The sequence below is a fragment of the Channa argus genome, chromosome 5, assembly GCF_033026475.1.
Source record: "Channa argus isolate prfri chromosome 5, Channa argus male v1.0, whole genome shotgun sequence".
In the NCBI taxonomy this organism is placed as follows: domain Eukaryota; kingdom Metazoa; phylum Chordata; class Actinopteri; order Anabantiformes; family Channidae; genus Channa; species Channa argus.
This window is the reverse complement of record NC_090201.1, coordinates 12931377-12953409: the sequence shown is the minus strand read 5'-3', so window position 1 is coordinate 12953409 and position 22033 is coordinate 12931377. Positions and strand designations below refer to the sequence as shown.

The 22033-nt window shown below is 38.8% G+C and overlaps 1 protein-coding gene across 4 annotated transcripts in view; it reads right to left on the bottom strand.

The window, feature by feature from the left end:
* Nucleotides 1–13301, bottom strand: part of LOC137128289 (low-density lipoprotein receptor-related protein 1-like) — an 83610-nt gene extending 70309 nt beyond the window's left edge. For 2 of the 4 annotated variants that reach the window (XM_067506155.1, XM_067506157.1), the window contains exon 1: nt 12586–13301. In XM_067506155.1, the coding sequence (XP_067362256.1) occupies nt 12586–12682 (97 nt within the window). In that variant the 5' untranslated portion in view covers nt 12683–13301. The remainder of the gene's footprint in view (nt 1–12585) is intronic. The other 2 variants (XM_067506156.1, XM_067506158.1) reach the window with 2 other exon arrangements.
* Nucleotides 13302–22033: the final 8732 nt, after the last annotated feature.

Here is a 22033-nt window from a genome sequence, read left to right as displayed (position 1 = left end):
CTTGAAAGTTGATTAATGTTAAATTGTTTCTTTTAGTCCTAAAAAAGAAAGTTTATTAATTTCCCATCAGCTAAAGTAATTGTTACAAAATGTAATACATTAATGTTTATTACTCAGACCAGCCCTATAGGCTGTAACTTCCAGATTATTTAGATGTGCAGCATGACAAACGGGACGTCATGCTATTCGGGGGATGTATAGTGTAGAAGAAGGGGTAGATGAGGGGATGAAGCAGGATAAACAGGATGACTGTATTTACATTTCAAGGTAGCCTCCAACTCCAGCAATGAAGGGAATCTTTAAATGGAGCTTAACCTAAATACCCCGAATTCAACCTGACATATTGCTGCACACGTTTCCACACTCCCCACTTATCTTCCTGTCTGTACTGCTGCGATCACCCTGTGTATGTGTGTCTGTGTGCGTGTTCTTGCGTGTGTGTAGAGCCACGACTTTTCCTCTCACCTCAAAGACACAAGGTGTTAAATTATTCATGAAATGCAACCAAGCTTGTGTTCAATGTTTTCTCTTTGCTTCTCAGCCTTCTCCTTTGATGCATGTGTGTTTATTTGTTTGTTTGGAGGCATCAACACCAGCCATAGCAGACAGATGGCTGTGGGGAAGCTATTGTTTATTTAGATGCTGACATGGTGTAACTTGACATGCTGTTAACTATGATTCCAGTAATAACGGTGGGAGAAATGCGGACCTGCCTCAGAATCAATTACAACATGCTGGTGACGAAGAAACCATCAGGGAGCAAAGGAAGTAGGTCAAGAGGTTGAAGTCTTGAAACCATAAGAATTACTGTACCACCAGGTAAGTTAGTTGTGATATTCAGTGGCAGGTATAGGAAGTCTAGAGGCCATTTAAGTCAGTCTTACGTCATCCAATTACACTTGTACACAAATGCCCCATGTGTTCAACACTGTGAAAACAGTTATATATAGCGGAAGCTGAAAGATTTAATCTTGGCTTTTCTTATTTTTCGGCACATTGTTTTCACAATTGTTTTCCATTGTTGGTTATACAGTATGTCCTTAGTCTGATTTTCGCTTTTGCAAATCTCAAATGCTAAGATTCCAGGAAGCCCAAACCACACTGGTGGTCTGCGGGGCAAGCTACAGTCCACAAGAGAATCTCAGTTCATGTTTCCCTCACTTATGTCTTTTCTTCGCTGTCTTCTAATAAAGAGGTAAAAAAGAAAGTCAAGGAAAAGCAGTGAGGAAAAAAACATGTTAAAAATAAGACAGCTTTCCCCTCAGTCACCATCTAAGGCCACATCCCTTTCTGATGATGAAAGCATAGCTGGATAACAGCTGGATCTGTTGTTACTCTTATCAACACTTCACTTTCTCATTATGGACTACTGAGAGTAACCTGAAAAACAAAATCTTAATGTAACATATTTAAAATTAAATAACTAAAATGCAAAATCAGTATAAGGTCTAAATACTTTTTAAGACAGTATAATTGACCTATAAAAGTATGATGGAAAAGTATCACTTTCCTGCTCTCCTGTCCTCTGGAACTACTTTTTGAGCAAATAAGGTTTCTTGCTAGATTTCGTCTCATGGCTTTGTGTTGGTGACATAGTAATACAACAGAACACGGGTGGGTGTTTGTTTGCATGTCAAATAAGGCAAGAGGTCTCTGTAGCCCATTTTAATGCCAGCTGTGAATGCAATCTGCATCAGACACGATCTGGATTTATCATCTGGTTAAAAATAGTATGCCCAGGTTGTAAAAGACTCTTTGGTAACTTCACTCAAACATATCCTGCACCTTTGAGGTCTTTTCTGTGTTTTGTGATGTAGTTCATGAAAAAACAGGTCTTGTGTGTTCACCCTTTTATTTGCAAAGGAAATTATACAAAAAGGAAGAGGATGAGCAAAAGACAACAAAGTATATAAACTGCAGCAGTGTAAATGAAGAGGCGGGAGTGAAGTACAAGTACAAGAGCGAGGGCAAGAGGGGGGCTCACACAGCTGGCTTCAGGCCTGAAGATCTAAGAGCAGACTGAACTGGGCTGGGATACTGAGACGGGATGGAGGAATGTCACACGTGCTATCAATAAGCTGACTGCAAGTTTACCACAGTGGAGGCTTCTGCATGAAAATGCTTTGGGTCCTCACCATTTAGACCTGATAACAAATATACTGCCCCCTGCCCCCACTGCTCTCTGCTTAGTCCTCCAAGAAGAGCTCTGTTCTATGACAAACACAAGCCAGCACCGGCCCCATTTCCTCTGACACCCACAGCAGAGCTATAAATATGTGGGAGTCCTGCCCTCTCAGATCAACCGGACCAAGATTTCTGCCTCATCACACACAAACTCAACAGCAGCTGAGATGAAGGCAGACTTAAAGTTGGCAGTGGGTGAAAATTAGTTTGAAAATTAACTTTAAACCTGCAAACCATCGGGCGTGACAGACATGATGTCCTCAATGATGTAAGACACACACATTGGAAATATACTAAATCGCTTTCATAACAACAATGTTGCAAACTAAAGGACACTAATACTTGGTTCAACCAAGTATTAGTGTCCTTTAGTTTTGCACTTTCACAACATGATTTGGACTCAAAAAGACATGCATCTAGTATTACCTGACCATCATCAGAAAACACATTGAGGTGCAGTGGTTGCACTACTGTCACTATTTCTTCTACCTGCAAAAATGCAGAGCACTAATGACAGGTGTGCAGGCCTGGCTTGTGTTTCTCAACTTTAGCAACTCTGTGTTAGCAACTCGTGTTAACATGTACCTCCTTGTCAGTGACTGGCTTATTAGTCAGAAGTAATCTTGGCTTAAACACTTTCTTCTCCATCTCCTTCAGATGAACAACAATAAGATAACCCAAACATTTTAAAGACCAAGCACATTTGCTGTACAGTGTTTACATACTAATGCTCTAATACTTTGACAAGCATGAACAAGCTCCACCTGCTTTTTTTCTTCTACAGCAGCCTCCTGTGTGCTGCTGTAGACTGGTAACAGTGTCGACTGCAGTGTCAGAGGGTCACAGCGCATAAGTACGAACAATGCGCAATAGTAAGTATGTACAAACCCACTGATAGCTGCAGATGGAAGCTCACGCATGATCCTCTACCGGAAGCATGCTCCAGCCTGTAAGCAGTGTGGCCAAAGGGTGCTTTGCAACATAAAATATACAAAATAAGAAAGCTAATGAGCTGGATCTAACCAGTTATAATGTCGACCATCATAATTTAGCAAGATAACATGCAAAAACCTTCACTTGATAATAGTGCTCTTTAAAAATTCGGATGATCCTCAGTTATTACAGTTGGTTCAGATCTGGACATAAATGTGTGCAAATATTAAATTTAATACCAACAGTCTGGACCAAAGCTGTGGATATATTGGCACAGGCATCTCTACAGCCGTGTCACTAGAGTGGTAAGAGTATTCAGTTACCAAAGTAACTGAATACTCTTACTTGTCACATGAACCATATCTTCATGTTATATCTCAATACTGTGGAATCTACTCAGCCGAGTGGGAATTTACCTTGATTTTGGCAAGTTTAAGTCACTCACACCCACACCTTGCATATGTCAGTATGACTACCAGAGACACAAGAAACACAGAGGACACCTACAACATGGTCATGCAAATTGGTTTTGTTGTTGCATAAGGTTAATGCTTTTACATGAAAGCAGCTGCTTTCTTTTACTGGACACTATATGAGTAAAAGTCCGGAGGCTAAATGTGCTCTGATCGTGGAGGTGATCCTATCTAGTTTCTGAGGGCTTGCAACTGGTAGTGAGTCATCCAAAACTATTGAAAATAATAAAGCTGACAGGCCGCACAAAAGCACCAGGTGGGTGTGTTGGCTGAATTAAGTGTGTGGGGAATTTATTCTAAAATGCTTGCAGTAACTCTTCCGCCCGATGGGAAAAAAACAAGTTTAGTCTACTGGAGATAGAGTGACACACTTCAACAGTTTCTCAAGGGGAAAAGGTGGTACTGTTATCTCAGATATTATTCCCTGCTGGATGGGACAAAGCATCATTATGTTTTGAAATCTTTAGAAGAAGAAGGTTTATAAGAGGGCAAGATAAACAACTTGAATTGTATGTATTAACATTGACCCCCATTTCTGCAAACACTGATCTCTTTGTTTTCTAACAGCCACAAGCTGGAATAATACTGCAGCATGGCATGTTTAACATTGACTCATAGCTATAAAATTATGACAAAATAAAACATCAGAGAGGCTGCAGGAAATTGACAAACAAAGCGATAGAGCGAACAAAAAAATATCAATTGAGAAATGTCCTTTTAATATTTTGTATTAAGCAGTAATTCAGCTCTCTGCAGACAGTGGCCTAAAAACCTTCTATTGAGATTTGTGATTTTTTTCTCTTTATTCACATGTTTATTGAGTAATGTGAAAGCAAACAGCTGCAACAGCCACAAGGAAAGAACACATAGGACGAAAATGTGGTAAACAAGAAAGAGAGAGGGTGATGGTTCTATTTTGTTGACCTTTAAGTGGACTTGAAGAGGTTCAGCTAAGGGCCAAGAGAAGCGTCTATTGGCCTGTTTGTTTTTGGCATGCCACCGCCTCATCCTCCTCTTCAGTCCACCACAGCCTGAAGGCTTCAGGCTTTTGTAATGGAAGAAAGTGAGAAGAAGGAAGAAAGAGCGGAAAAAAAACTTTCCAATTTGTCATGTTACAAAACAGAAAAAGAGGCTCCAGCTGTGCTTCTTTAAAAAGCTTTCAAACAGAGTTTAAAGAAGCTGTGGTGGTCAAGTCACCAGAGAAGCATGGTGATATAAGTGAAAACCAACATTGAGAAAGAATTTAGCCATTTGTTAACAGTAAGAATATTCATGTTTTACTAGTAGTCCCCTACACTGTAATTCTATTTTTAGGAATAGGAACATGCATGAAATCTTGCGGGTGTTTCTTTCTGCATGTGTTGGTAAGGTGGTGTGTATTATAGACACACTCTGAGCAAAGAAGAATTAAAATCAAGAAGGTGTTCATGACTGCTGAAAATAAGGCTCCATCATGCAGAACAACACAGTCCTGCCTGGGACTGTTTGGATTTTACAGGTCAGATCTGAGCACAAGTTCAATTTACACAAGCCTGTGTCTTACTGAGAGGCAGGACCTATTAAGCAAATGTGAACTTAATTAAGAGCTATTTGGATGTCTAACTGAGATTTTACCATGCCTCAACCCCATAGTGGTAATCAGGCATGACTGTTATTTGTTCTAGATTTAGCGTTGGATCTCATAGGGAGGAGGCTGTGACCTCCTCCAGCTGCACATTAGAATTAAATCGAATTCAGCAGGAGAATGAAGAAGAAGCAGAAAACCACAAGGTGTGATCTGCCATTATCAAGTTAGTCAGTTTATACCAAGCCCTTTGGCACACCACCACTAGATCCCAGGCTGTATACGTTGCCATGCAGGGAGAAAAATGACAATTAAGCCCACTTAGAGAGCAAGGTTATGAAGAAGATTATATATAATTCTTTATTGCATTTTCATAAAACTAGTTTTAAGCCTCTCTCAATGTGATGCGTGAGCTCCATGAAAAGAGATTAGAATCTCTAGAACGTAATTTAACATTTAAGCAACCAAAGCAGATAGTAGTGACACCCATAGCTAAGAGTAAGGAATCCTTAGTTTTTGGGTGATGAAACACACTACACAATAGTGTGTGCGCTTTGCCATTAAGCCCTTTTGGTCAATATGGGACCTGATAAAGAAGAACACTGAATCCTAATCACTGTCACTCATCCTGTCTCTGCGTGTGGCTGATTCTGCTGATTCTTTTAAAAAGCAACTGAAAAAACTCTTTTTCAGACTAGCTTTTAGCTGACTGGGCTCTTATGGCTGCATCCTTGTTGTAGTTGTGTTTTATTGTCTCTAATATTTTCTCCTTTTTTACATTTTGTAAAGCACTTTGTGATTTTATCTTTGAAAGATGCTATATAAATAAATTTTACTTACTTACTTTTTTTGTCCTTTCTGTTTGCTGAACTACAACTGAGCTACAGCCGCCTAATTACTAGTCTACTAAACATTGTATACAGACTAAGCATAAAATGGGATTTTGCACACTTGACATTTCAGAGCACTTACTTAACATTTGAGAAAATTTGCCTTTTCATTTTTTGATGGAGAGAAAGATTTTGAATCTGTTTGTTAGTTACAAATTCACCTACAAGAATCTTACCTTAAAGACATTTCTGTCATCTTAATAACAAGTTCAGCCAATTAAACATGAACCACACACTCTTGATGTTCAAAATATTTAATTGTCTCCAAATTATATAATGCTTGCACAAGGACACTTGCAAAACATATTCCTATTTGCAATAGTGTGTGTAGGCTAACAATAGTACAATAGCAAACAGCCGCCCATCCTCTTCCCAGAAGCACACGATGCACATAATCAGAGAGACCACACAGCCTACACACGGTTATCTGATTGTGGAAAATCCTCCACAAAGAAAATCAATAAATGGAAACCAGTGTACAATATTCAGGATAATATTAACAGATATTTATTGGATGTGATATCAGCTTAAAACGTTTGTATTGACCTATTCTGTCATCCGCACTGGTGTGTTTTTGCTCAGGTGAAAGGTAGAAATAACAAAAAAACATTTACTAAAACCTTATGAAAGGATTTTTGGCACAGCGCAAAGGGTAAATACCTACTTGAGGGATCATTGTTACAATTAAGCTTATGATAAGGTTAGGGATGGGTGCTTTGTGTTTAGGATTTGAAGTCTGGAAATAAACCTTAATCAATATTCTTGCATGAATTATGAAACCCGCAAGATGAACAGGTTTATTAGAGATTCACAGTGTTGAACAGCTCCCCACAATGAAGGACCTCTTATGTTGCAGAGGTTAGATACATACTGTACTTTATTTCCGTAGAGACGAATCAGGTCTGCTCGTTTGGATCCATTTTGAAGTAATCTACAATAGCCTTCTCTTCTATTCAAAAAATGAATGTCCATGAAAAACTGTGTGAATGTATTTGTTATGTGGGCTGATGTGGAAATAGACTGCATTTTCTCTGGTTGAGGGACAACGATTGGAGACAAATATGAACAGTAAATTACCATTTCTGGACCAAAAATGTTTGCAAACGGCAAGTAATGATACTAGGGATATGTCTAGTAGATTAATGAGGTGAAACAAATCACGGAAACAGATTTACTCTTATTCTGCAAACATGTGTCACATGGTCTCCACTGTGCATTACATAAGCGTAACCTGACAGATCAGGATAATGCATAAATCGACAAAACAAATAGGCCTTTTGCACATAACATTTTGAATGTCCAACACAAAAAAACAAAATTGCATATGTGACAGACCCTTTCCTAAAAAACTCAGTCATATCTGAGTTTTAGCAGTAACAATGAAGAACTACAGCCAACATTAGCCTTGTGTGAGTGTGGCAGTGCTTTGTTTTTCATCATTTTTTACTATTTGGTTGTTATAAATTTTCAAGAATGGGCTGAATGAGCACTCATAGTACTGCACCACCCAGAGGGTTGGTGTGTGAAAAATGTAGAAAGACAAATCAACTTTGTCAGAACCTCTCTTTCTACCCAAAATTTAAAAAAAAAGAAAAACACTATTTCACTCCTCTACTCTGGTCATTTCTGACCCTGATGGGGATGGCCAGTGCACTGTATGTCATATTTATCTGCTTGATCATCACAGGAGTGCGATCTCTTCGACATTCCTAGACTGATAATAGTGGCTGCAGGTGTATATGTATAGAATTAAATATCAAATAGCTTTTTAAATCAAATTTAAGTGAGCTGCAGTAAAAAAAACATCTATGGAATGTAAAGTTCCCCAAAGCAACTATAAGACAAAACACCTGCCCATTGTGTTTTAGATTTCGATCTTAAGATCAGTTAGAAGCTGATACAACCAGTATTTTTACATTCATAGTGGATCACCTAACCAACTATAACCAACTAACCAACCAAAGTGATCAACCCACACAAGACACTACTTGCACACTACCTGTTCGGCAAAAACAAAGTTAGCAGCTAACCGTTACACCTAATGAAGCATTTAGCTGTAAGAAATGCAGACATTTCAAACATGAACTAAAAAAAGAACTAAAAATACAGTGAACATTCAACTGTATATACCTCAGCTATCCATTAACTTTTCAAATAGCTTGTTCTTTGGGAGTTTGCTATATCATTATATTATTATGTGTCTATCAAGTGCTCTGTCTACATGTTGTTCCTGCTAACCCCAAGTGGCCAAAAAAGACAGTTATTGCAGGTTTAAGGCTAAAACATGGACATTTCTTTACATTAGCATCTGGTATTATTTATCTAGTATTATTTTCATGTCATGTCAACTAGTTGTTGGGAGCAGTGAAAATGTCATTAATTAAGATACATAATCCCAGAAATATATAGCAAACTTAATATTAAAGATAAATTTGAATGGTCAACAAACAGACAGGACTCATGAAACGTGATCAACATGATGAACTGCTGAGTATGGAAAGCTCTTAAACCCCCCACCACAGGGATTCCAAGCACAGACAGTTAATATGTTTGCAGGTGATAAGTAACAAGCAGTACAGCTGTTCCGTTTGACGTTTAGTCAGAATTCTGTATCATACATCAGGTGAACCAGAGCTGTGTGCAACATATTGCTGCTGTCCACAAATATTGTTGACTCATTAACATCTTTAAACTCAATTGTCTACTCTACTTATTCCTGTTCTAACTGTCCTTGGAAAGGAAACTGGAAACTTGTTTATGGACTTAACAATGACAGAGGGAGGGGAAAAATAGAGCTTCAACGCTTGGTCTAACCTAGAAATCAAAGCCCCTTGGTAGGAAACAGACAGCATTTATTCCTGTCCTTACCTTTACATTGATTTGTTGGCTAATGTTTTGTAAATACACAATGGCTGCATGTTCATAATTTCTGTCTTGTATGTTTCAGCTCATATTCTTTCACAGGGCCTCCTGAGACTGTGTTCTATCTCCAATCCTTAAATAGCTCCATCTAGATAATGTATCTCAATTAGTGGGTCACAACTCTAGTGGGTCACAGGTCTGTTCTGACATGTTTGACAACATATACCCAGACACTTTGGCTAAAGGTCATCCGCAGGGTTCTCAGGCATTTGGCAGATGTGAAACGTATTATGAATATCTGATTTATAAGGAACAGAAATGAGCTGGGAACACTTTATTCCTGCCACTTAAAAGATAGTCCCAAATTTTTGCAAAATGTGCTTTTTGATGAAAAGATTGATACCACTTTTATGTCTGTTCAATATGGTGCTAGAGCCAGGAGAAATCTTGCCTAAGCAAAAATTCTTTTTGGTAGTCTAAATATTTTTTGCCACAAATTACATGTAATTTGATTATTCTGTAGAAAAGGTGAACAGAAAATGTTGATATTATACTGGCCAGTGGCAGCGACTCTAACCTCCAGGTAGAAATTTATAATCCATATGCTAAGCTGAGCTATTGGCTGCTGTTAGGCTAGTGAAAATGACACCGCTCTGCTGATCTAACTCTCAGCCAAGCAAATAATTCTCTATGTTCTCTTGTAATTGGTTAAGTCACATCTGGTAATTGCAAATTTATTGTTACAGTTCTTTTAGCAGTAGTACAAAATTACATTTTTGCCATGTGATAATGCAGCTGACTTTTTCTTAACCTCCTCAAGGGAAAGTGCTGACCAATGTACTGGATTTTTTATCTGCTCAGTTATGCAGCTGTGGGTGGTTCTCAGCGTGGCATAAAAGGTAATTACACAGGATTTGATTAAAAGAACCATGTATTTATACCAGTGTAAGAGCTACAATATGCAACTTCAGCTAATGTAATAAGTCATAACCACAGTGCTCAGTCCGGCCTTCAATCTCCCTGCTCTACTATGGACTTCTAGAGCACCTCTCCACAATGAGAAAAAAAAGATATATATATATATATATATTATTCATCTGTTAACCTGATTTTCACTGTGCACTTTTAAAGGTTGCTTGTGTGTCATGAGGTCAACAGCAACCCGGAATTAACAACTGCACTCTGTTTTCCATACTGCTCTCATTTGTCAATAAACAGTATAGTGGGAACCTTGTGGCCACGTGGATGTTATAGTGATGGCGGCAACCCTCTAATACCAGCCAAATTGCTAGGCCACTTCTACAGCATCCACCAAATGTTACAGAGAGAAGCCCACGTGGGAAATGTGCCAAGAGAAGAGAATCACTAGATTGTGAGTTCATTAAGAAAGAAGGAGCCTGTGCAGCCTCTATCAACAAGAATGTGGTTTAAATGAGCAAGTGTAACATTTAATGGACAAAAAAAGAAGAAAATGTAAAATGAGGAACCTGGGATTTCAGAAAAAGAATGCTTTCTTCAAAAATAAATACATATGGCCACATGAAAAAAATGATTCATGTTGAAATTCTTACAGCAGTCCTCACTAACAAGATGTCAAGAACACTTCTCCATTTTTATTTTTATGGAAGGTGCTTCCCACTAAAAGCATTTGACAAAACTACTGTCCACTTTTGAGGACCAGTAATCTCTTTTTCACAATGACATTATTTTCGCAGGGTGAAACAATGTAATTTCTTTCATTAGGGCCTTTCCCCATGGGCCCCTCAATTAGCAGCTTTTTCTGAATAATCTGAGACTCTTCGTGGATGTCTCCTCTGTAAAAACAACAAAGATCCATTTAGACCCAATTAAATTCAGGGTTTGTTGGTGGCCCAGGGTCTTTTCTTTGGCTACATTACTGAGACAGTGATAGAAAAGAGGTCTAGAAAATGGAAAAAGATATCGAAGACAACTCTAAAAAAAAAAAACTTACTGGCAACATGTGTGGCTCAAAGTGGCCCTTATAATCAAAGAGACAATCAAAGGAGGTTTGAAAAGGCAATTCAGCAATGCTTCAAAGGAGGTTACACACATTAAAGCTTCCTGTTTAACAAGTGAATTTATGTCATCCTTTTACTGTGCGAGAGATTTACATAGATGAACATTTTCATGTTACAGTTATAGGCAACCAGTAAAAATAGGAAGTTATTGGCAAATCTCACATTCATTCGGATTAATATTTGAGCCATGTCAACTGTAAACAAATCGCAGTATGCTGTCCCTGCATCCCAGTGAGATTTCAACTAGTGCTAAGGTTTGTCAGTCTTCTCTCAAATACTGCACAAGGCTGACTCATCAAATCAAAGCATTAAGAGTCAGTTATTGTGCATTGTTTTAAAGACACAGCTGTTGCTGTGGTTGCATGAGGACAAAGACACTGCAAATGATTGCAGACTAAAATCTTTAAGGTGGTAATTTATGTGAAGAACTCCACAGCACTGAATTGCCAGATACAATGCGATGACTTCAAAGGCAGAGGGAAGCGTTTATGGCTTGACAATGAATCTCAAAAAGCGTGGCTCATGGTTAAAATCAGTCATCCATGTAAAATTCCTAGAGAATTTAATGACAAATTTAACAGTAATTAGTGCTACTTCTTGGAAAACACTTTTTAAGGAAAAGTCAAAAACATATTCTACAGCGCTTTGTTCCCCAAATGAAGGAAAACCATTATATTCTTGTAAAAATAAGCTCACATTCTCTTTTCTTCTGCAAACAAATTAACAAATATTTCTGCACTAACTCCTGTTTGATAAGGCCCCTTTCCCTTCTTACCAAACACAACAGTGTGTGAGTGGGACTGTGTGGCTTAATAGTTTCCACAAGTTGTTCCAGGCTGTGAAGGTGTGTGTTCACAAGGTCGCAGTTTTGAGCTGCTCAAAATCTGCCTGAGGAGGGCTGGCATTCAGGGGTTTCCTAGCTTGTGCAGCCAGGTGACAACCTCAGTAATACACAGTGACGCAGTACTACACACGCCTGCTGTGGGCAGATTATACATCGGTACATCTCACTGGAATGATCGCATATAACGGACACAGATTGATCCACTGGTCAAACAAACATCATTTGTATGTCAAAACTGCAACGCAGCCTTATTTCAAAAAGCGATCAGCGCCCGCTGTCATGCATCAGGAGGCTACACCACTCTGTAAAAACTGTTGAACGGGAACGACTGTAGCCCAGACACATTAGTTTTATTCCAGCTCTGCAGAAGGCTCCAGCCCTGACATCTTAAAGGCATAACAGCGACTACAAACTTGCCTCTTTCTCACTGGAACAATTCAAACTAATGTATCCGACTGCTGCCTTTAAATGAAGTGGTTTCAGCAGGTACTGGGGCCTGTGTTACAATCGCATCACTGAATGTCACAGCAAATATTTGCGAGCGCCTGTTTTCCGCGCAGGGCAGGGATCTGCCACCGCTGCTGTGACATGGCACTATTCACATGTGGCACTGGAGAGACAGAAACAAAAGACGGCTTTAATTCTCTTGTCTCACTTTCTTCCCCCTCCAGGTTGCTTCACTCATCCACGCACAAAGCCACTCTCATTATTTCACGCAGACATAAAACATAATAATTTCTGTACATGTTGTTGGATTTCAGTCAACTCTGAGTATCCACAAACCATCTCTGCTTACCATCAATAGCCCTGGCTGGAGCGATTACTTCCAAACTGTGCAACAATCCCAAGAAAAACAATCCTGTTACCAACACGTTGGCCGCGGTGCGCAACATTGTAGTCTATCTGTAAGGATTATTAGTCATCAATCGTCTCTTGATCCTGTCAAGCTGGAGGTTGTAGACAACGACGTGCAACCGTGCCCAGGCGATGAAGCACCTCACTGGGAACCCGCTTTCTGTGTGCGCAATGAAGCTGACAACGCTGCTGCTGCTGCTGCTGTCTGCACACTCAGATATGTTTTTGCAGAGTGTCAAGGCACAAAAAAAAAAAAAAAAGCTTCTCTCAGCCCGGGGTCGGTAGCCTAGGGGCTCCTTGGATTCATGGACAGCCGGGTGCCACAAAGGCTAGCAGGCTGAACGGAGCATCAAGCTAACCGGACTTGCAGACGAGATGAACCAGAGCTGGCGCCTGTGATCATGCAGTTGCCCGTCTTTTGTTCTCTCTGCCCCAGTGGAGAAGCCACAGGAGGAAATTGCAGAAGTGGATCAAATGTTCCTCTCCTCCCGACCACCTCTGTTACTGCTGCTGCTGGCCACAGATTGGGGCTCAAGCCTGGAGCCCAGTCAGTCAGCGGTCTGAGTGACGTCGCAGCAGCAGTCTCTCGGCTGGCCCTCCCCTCTTTCTCTCCAGCACCTACACCTCCACATCACACGCTGCCCTGCAGACCGTGACCGCGCAAAACTAATCCGGATTTTGTTTCGATCCAACTTTAAATCAATCCATGCATCTGTCATCTAGCCTCATTGTTGTCTTCAACATACTTGTTTATTGTTCTGGTTCTGATGGTGGTTTACTTTAAATACACCAGCTGTAACATTAATAGTACATGGACGTACATGTCCAAAATTTAAAAAGCTAAACACATTCTTACTATAATGGGATGCATTGTGTATTATAGTTGTTGTTGTTGTTACTCTACCTGGACATTGAGGTCATAGGAGCACCAAGATATCATATAATCAAACAGTTTGAAAATAACTATGAGCCCCCAAATAATATTTAACTTCTGTTATAATTCAATATGGAGAACATCTGTACCATGCATGCAATGGTTGAAAAGCAGTTGCGATTGCAATTGTAATTGGGCACTACGAAGAAAAAATAAAACACATGAAACAAAATATATTCTAAAATTAGAATAGTCCATAAATAAAGTGGTTACTATCATAATCTGCATTAAAAGACATTTTTACAAAATCAATCACTGCTTTTCATCCACCCACCTGGATTAATATTGTAGGCCAAGTGATGTTTGTGCCATTCAAATTAAATGATTTATGAATTCTTGATAGGACAGTAGCAGCATTCTGGATTCATCCCACTCCCATGCCAGAGGGAGTGCCATTTAAGGAAACAACCAAATTATTTGAAACATCCATAGAGAATTCAACATCACATCATTAGGAGCTCCATCCCCAGTTTCAGAAGGGTTCAAACTAATATCCAAGTTAATTTTAGATACAGATGGCCAAACCCAGTTTTAGCTCTCAAATAAGGGCAAAAGAAAGTTAGATTTAGTGACATTTAGGGGAGTCTTAGGCATAGCTTTGCCAACTCATTATGATGCAGACTATCTTAAAATGAAGATTTTGGAAGACCCTGTTACATAACTCCACAGTTCTGAAAAGGGTGCCTGATAGCAGCATCCGGTTTAGCGTGGTTATTTCATCCCCCAAAATCCGATGGTCCTATCATGCATCCTAAAACATCGCTTGATCGATAAGAAATCAAAGAATATTGACATAAGGAATAATCGACAGACATGTCAGACTTCAAGACACATGGTGTTGCCGGAGTCTTTTCTCCCACCAGTGAGGACCTGTAGAGGTCCCTGACTAACTTGTACAGGTCATCAGTGCAGAAACAGCCCTACAATCTCTGACTGACTAACTCCCCACCCACAAACACCACAAATTGTATTCTTTTGGAATGAGTGGCCAACCCACAGTAGATATTGTACTTAATGGTGCCCATAAATCATACCAAAGGAAAACAATCTGGAGCATTATTCTTCTGATTTGTCCAGAGCTGAGTTCTACATCAGACACTGAAGACTACCCCCCAACAACAACAAAAACATCCCAAATTTGTACTTGATGGATTGGCCTTACACTGCTTTGCTGATGACATCCCATTCTTTTATATCTCCTTACATTTGATGAGAAAATAGTAGTAGAGTAGAGATATTTCTAAACTAAGGCTCACTAGTCCGTACCACATGCCAGGCCATAAACTGAACTAAGCTTTCACTTTTCCAACAGCTCCCAAATCATTCACAAATCATATGTTTGGTACCTAAAACTGGTCTTTGAGAACCATATCCAAAGTCTCCTACAAGACATGACCAGAAGTTTATCATTATCACTGTTGCAACGCATTGTTAAGATTTCTGACAGGAGTCTCCAGACACTTCAGGATCTTCATGATTCCTCAAATTCCATTACTTTACACCCATCTTGTACAAACTGCATGTTACTGTGGGGTGCAAGTAAATGTAAAAGTATAGAGCAGAAAGTCATGATACACTGTTAGCAGTATGCAAAGTATGGTACGGTTTACCCTTTGGCAGGTCTTGGATGATTTGGTGAACACAGATGTTCAAATCAGTCTATCAGCTTTCTGGACTCACCAAAGAGTACCCTCAGGACCAGAATCTATGCCTTTGATCAAATTTAGTCAAAAGATTAGTTTGTTTTTTGAAAAATGCTATATTGCTACAGGAAATGTGTTGTAACCAAGATTCATGAGGGTATTCTGACCTGTATAATGAAAAGCAATAAAAACTTTCAAAACAGCTTATGAGCAAAAGTCAAGGACACATCCAAATCCATGCACTTTGAGAATACACCAGGCTTTTTTAACTATTTTCGCACTTGGTGTTATATAATGAAACTGGAATCTATTTGTTTTTGGGCTATTTTGAAAAAAATATATGTCTAAATTCTAAACACTCGTGCCTCAAGTCACATCACAGTTCTGAAGTCCTAAAGATGTTGGAATGAACATTCAAAATTTGCTTTTAAATTCTAAATTTTCACAAAGTTATGTGAATATTTTCAAATAAACACAATATTACAAAAAATAGTAAATGTTTCATTACATTTACAAACATAACCTGTATTATTATACTTTCTTATACAGGCACAAAAACTGTTGGGCAGTTGCACAAAATTAGATTTTGAGTGTTTTCAAAACAAAACAAAATGCAAAGCAAACACAAGGCTGCATTTATCATAAAATATCAAGTTATGCAAGCTTGCATCTACCCAGCACTTTTGTTCTCTCCCTCAATCTCTCGGAACAGGACAAGGACAGTTAAAGCAACCATATGGGTTATTTAAAATCATTCACTCAAAAGCACATCGAGCACTACTGATCCTCAACCTTCAAACATTGACCTGAATGTCTGCCCTGAAATATTGTGCTCGGCCAGCCAAGATTCCTCTGCTCCAAGCTTTGGTGGAGCAATGAGTCATTCAAGGCTCAAGTCCAAGTGAAGTCATGAGTTTATGGTATCAAAGCTGGAAGAATTAAAAAATGTTCATGTCATGTCTAAAATTCTATAAGTTGGGATCTGGGACTTGAATCTGATAAGCAACATTGATCAAACAACAATTTAGCGTACACGGTCAAGACACCTTGGGAATAACCCATCAGAAAATAAAGGCAGAGCTATAGTGTCTTAGGTACATGTTAGTGATATTTTAGTCAAAGCATACTTATACTATCTTCAAAATTCTCAATACACAAATCACATTCCCTATTTTGCAATAATAGGTAACTTGCAAAATTGTATCGAATGGAGACCTCGACCTCTCAACCTTTCAGGTATTTTTCTTTAATTTTGCATTATTGTTTTTTCCATGTCCATTTAGAGCAGCAATTCTCAAACCCTCAAGGTTGGCTGCCCTGCTTTTTCCAACCTACCCACTGCTGATTATCCAGGTCAAGTGTGTTCAGTCAATCAGATTGCCCTGCTTTCAGGGTCCTACAAGCAGGGCAGTGGGCCTGGAGGACCAGGGTTGAGAACCCCTGATGTACCCCAATCAGCCTCAACAATAATACCGGTGGTCTTATTATTGCCATGGAGGGATCAGTAGAAAGTGATACACTGTGTGCAGAGCTGGTAACTCAATACTCAAGTAAAGGTATTCTCCTATAACAGTTCTCCAATAGAAGTAACACATTTTTTTGTTAAGTAAAAGTAATAAGCAGATTGTCCACATTTTACTTGAAACAATAAAGTAAAAGTTCTCCACAAAAAATTGTGTATTTCAAACATTACTGATGGTAATGGTAAATACATTTACACATTTTTGTTTTCCTTTCGGCTTATCCTGTGAGTTCAGATTCACCACAGCCGATCATTCTCCGCATGTTGATTTGGCACAGTTTTTAACGCAGGATGCCCTTCATGATGCAACCCTCCCCAATTTTTACCAGGCTTTGACTGGCACTGTGATGTGCTATTAAGACCCTTTAAAATTTAGCCAGGACTGGGGATTGAACCAGTGCCCCTATGGTTGTGGACTATTGCCTTACCAACTGAGCTACAGCCATAGTTTCAAATTTTTAAATTTTATATTAAAATAACAAGGTGGTATTAATGTTGTGGCTGATCACTGTAGCTCACATACAAGAGGCCCTTGGGGAACCAGCTCCCCCAGCCACCTGGAGCTAGCAGTGAAATGCTGCGCAACACTGACACCTAGTGGGTCTACACTGGTTTTATTAAATCCAAAGAACAATAGGTCCTTTGTGTCAAAAAGAAAAACACAAGCTTTATATAAGATACTATCAGTGTTAAAGCATGATTTTATGTCTCACAAGCCTTGGTGTGCCACTTTTAGAGGTGAGTTTTACATACATAAAATACAGTAAAGTGCAAAAGAAACCAATAATTCATAAGGAGTGTAGTTCAGAGGCAATATCTACGGAAACACTTTACAGAGTTGTTTTGAAAAGTGTTATCCTGCTTTGATTTAAGGGCCTCTCCATCACTATCTGTTGAGCTCACATTTTGCAGAAAGCTAATAGTAAAACACCTTTGTTTTCTGAAATGAGGCTGTAGTACTAAAGAATGAGGCAAGTTGTCCATTTAGATGGTGTTTGTTCTGTGATACTTTAGCCAAGATTTTCAGTTATTTTCCCTCATTCGCACTTCATTATTTATATCCCCTGAAGAATTTTGGCAAGAGTTGAGGTACTTGATTTGGTCCTCGCAGTGCAGTTTACATAGCAACAGTAACACAGCACTAATTGTTAACCTATGAACCCATTGTTGAGCTGCAGTCCAAAAATGTTCTCAGACCAAATATTTTGCGCAATCCTGACATAACTAAAAACAGACCTGCAATGAAAATGCAAAGAAAGACACAGGGGCACAAAGACAAAAGACATACTTCAAATTGTTTACACACATGCACACACACGTAATAAAGACGTGCGTATGTATGATACACACAGATGTTTTACATAATTCTGTGACCAGTTTACCTTCCGGAGAGTTGTGCAACAGCAAACATGTGGGTCTATAAGCATTACCATTTTGTTTCTTGTTGTCTTGGTTGTATAAAACCTCCACCACAAAGTGACGATATGCTACTTCTATTAGTTATGTGGCTGATTTGTTTTAATGGTCAACTTTTACCAGGCAGTACACATACATAAATACTAATTTTGAGCACAGAATGTGCTCAGTGAAAAGACAAATGGATGAATTACTCTGGGTGAATTTAAGTTAACTAAACTATGTTTTTAGACTGATGTCCCACACTACATTCTGAGATTAGGGAAGGAAAAGCTCTTAACTGTACTTCTTGTTGTCAGGAAGTTCACTTCCGCAGCGGAGTGAGTACTTAACCCACCCAGGAATAGTTTGTTTATCCCTCTCCCATCAGGGAAGAGATTCAGAGCAATCAAGTCTGGCACAAACAGACTGAAACCTAGTTTCATCCACAGAGCTGTGGTTTCCATTAACCCCAGCCCCTCCACCCCAATCTCACACACACACACACACACACACACACACACACACACACACACACACACACACACACACACACACACACACACACACACACACACACACACACACACAGAGTACCTTATCCCTCCTATGCAAATTTATACCATGTTCACCATTATACTGAGTAACTGTAGACATCCATGGACAAGTCTATGAAAATACTACTATGACAATGAAGTTGTTGTTTCCCTTTCTCCAATCTTATGCTTTCTTATAAATTATGTATATTTTCCCCTTCAAAATAAAACCAATCTGAGACAAGAAGACCCCTCTTTGGTTATTCTGTGCACAACTCATAGACAGATAACATTTGCTAAGAGGTCATTGGTAGATACATATCACGTAAGAAGTCCCAAGCAGAAAAGGGTGAAACCGCTGGTTTTAAACATTGATTGTCTGACATCACAGAACCATTCTGTAATATTGCTGTTTTTTCAGGTCCAGTGCCTGTCAGGGATTGAGTAGTGTTGATCACAGTCTACCAGCAGATGGAAATATAACACAAATATTATACATCTAGATGGAAAGCAGGCATAGCAAACTTCTCCTATATCTTTTTCATTTTAATCTCACGCCCAAGGGTCGGATCTTCATCTTCACCATTTTTTTGCATTATCTCCACCCTCTTAGTTTTCTGTAAAACTAAAAATATTGAGGCAATATAAAAATTTCTATCTGCATACATTAAGCTGTCAATACTACACAGTGTTTGTAAAAGTTTATACTGTAGAAGGGATATTTCCATTCCTATTTTAATGGAAATGTCAAATGTCAAATGTCTACAATGAAAATGTCAAAATGCTGTTTATGCCCATGATTTGTAAATATTGCAGTTTCTACAATTCAGATTTTGTTTCACCTCCCAGGATCATGATAGCTCTTCTTTTTTATTACACAATTTTTCTTCCCAAGCAACATGTATTTGAATGTGAAAGAGAAAGATAGAGATCAGAGAGATGAGATCTAATGGCTTGTGCTGATATTTGACCCTGCAGTCATTAGAAAGTGACTCAGTGATACTGTATATACACATTTTTCATTATTCTGACATTTTGCGCAGCAGTGATGCTTCACCTCATTCATCTCTGAGTAGTTTATTTTCCATTCGTAGCTCTGGTATTGATTTGAACCTCTGTGGCATCATGTGGCAACATTATACTCTAACGAAAATATCTAAATGTCTGTTGTATGAATCACATGTTACACAATCATGTGCTGTACAAAACCTATTTACAAAATAGTAGATTTACTTCAGTGTTTAGGGTCATTGTCCTACTGCATTATCTAGTTTCTTCTCAGCTTCAGCTTGGGGACAGCCACACTGACATTATCCTGAAGGATAACTTGATAAACTTGGGAATTTTTTTTCCCTCTACAGAAACAAGTCACCCAGGTCCAGAGACAGCAAAGCAGTCCCAAATAATGCTAATGATGCTCCCTCCAATGTACTTCACATTTGGGATGATGTTTTCATGCTGGTGCACAGATTGGTTTTCAATAGTGCTGTGTGTTCTTTACAAACAATTAGACATTTGTTTAATCCGTCCACAAGACATTTTCTAAGTAGTTTTGTGTAGTGTCAAGATGGTCTTTGACAAACTTCAGGTTTTCTACAATGTTGTTTTTATAGAGCAGTGGCTTCCTCTGCGGTGTCCTGCCATGGATACTATGACTGTTGAATGTTTTGTTTATGGTGGACTCATGAGCAGAGATGTTAGCAACACTGAATCCTTCAAGTTTTTAGCTGTTACTCTAGTTTGGTTTTTTTTTAATTCATTGAGCATTCTGAGTTGTGCTTTTAGAGTTAGAGTTTGGCTGGGTGCCCTCTTCTACAGTGTGCCCACAGTAACAAATCCTCTGCAATAACAGACAAAGTCTTTGAAATTAGTCTTCAGGCCTTTCCAGCTGCATGCAAATCAATCGTAGGCCTTTAGTGATGTCTTTTGCAAGCCATAACTGACATGAACTGATGCTGCTTCAGTTTATACTGACATTGTTTATACTGAGTGTTTTTATAAGTCAAGGAATCTCTAAACCACACCACCATTACAGTTTCATTGATTGGACTCCAGGTTTGTTAACACCTGACTCCTGTTGACATGTGGTGACATCAGGTGTATAGCGTTGCAATTACTATTCCACCATCACTATATATGTTAAATAAGTGAATTCACTAAAGACACGAAAAATCATGGCTTTGTTTTATCAGCTTTGAAATATTGTGTTTGTTAATATTTATGAATTTGGTGAAGATCAGATCACATTTCATGACCAATGCAGAAAATCATGCAGACACCAGGACATTGCAGACAGTGCCACTACTTTTTCTTGTGACTGTATAAACAAGAACCATAAATGCAGCTGCTTTCTCTGAGCCTGAGCTCATTTACAAAGGACTGAGGTGAAGTGAAAAACTGTGGAAACTGTGTGTGGAAATCTGGTAATCACAGACACCTTGTCCTCTGGTCTAGAGAGTACAGGCCTGTATCAGCGCACAGTTCAAAAGCTGGTATCTGTGATGGTGTGAGGTTGCATTTATGCACATTGCAGTGGTGGAGGCACCATCAGCTCAGTATTTTTCAAGGCCTTATCAAACCCTGGTGCCAAACTGCCCGCCTATAGTCCAGCCCTCTGACCAAATGAAAAGTATCAATTGAGAACCCAGTTGTCCAGCTGCAGAAATTCTGCATCAAGGAAAATTGCGAAAAAAATTGAAAACTTTCAGAATTGGAAGCAGTTGGTCTTTTCAGTTCCAATAAATAATATTTCTAAAATAACAGGTGATAATGCACTTTGGTAAACATATCCCCACTTTTTAAACATGTTGCTGGAATCAAATTTAAAATTACCAAATATTTTATTAAGCCAAATAATAAATAAATAAAAACAAAATATCTCTGTTTCAAAATTTCATGTATTGTGTTTGTCTTTATTTACATTTTACACTGCCTCCCAAATATTCTGGAAATAGAATTGGTAGTATTGCAATAAATGAAAACGCTGAGTAGCACAAAGAATCTGAAAGGTGAAGAAAACCTTGTCAAAACATTGGCTGTCCCTAAAATATAACAAGACATGAAGTATAAAAATAAAATGTCATTGAGTAAAAGTGTTTCAACATTATACAGAAGCAAAGCAGCCATCAATTTCTCTCCTTCTTACAAATCAGCAGGGATACAGCTTTCAAAAGACACTGATCGAGTTATTCTTGTCCTTGTGAAACAGATTTTCTCACCCGCAGATGGAAAACCATCAGTCTTAAATATCTAAGAGAACTGATGCATATTTGTCTCCTGCTCTGCCCGTGAGTTTCTTTCCAGGGTGATTTTATTGTCAGAGTAAGTGAAAACACCATTCATCTGGTCTGTGTCATGAC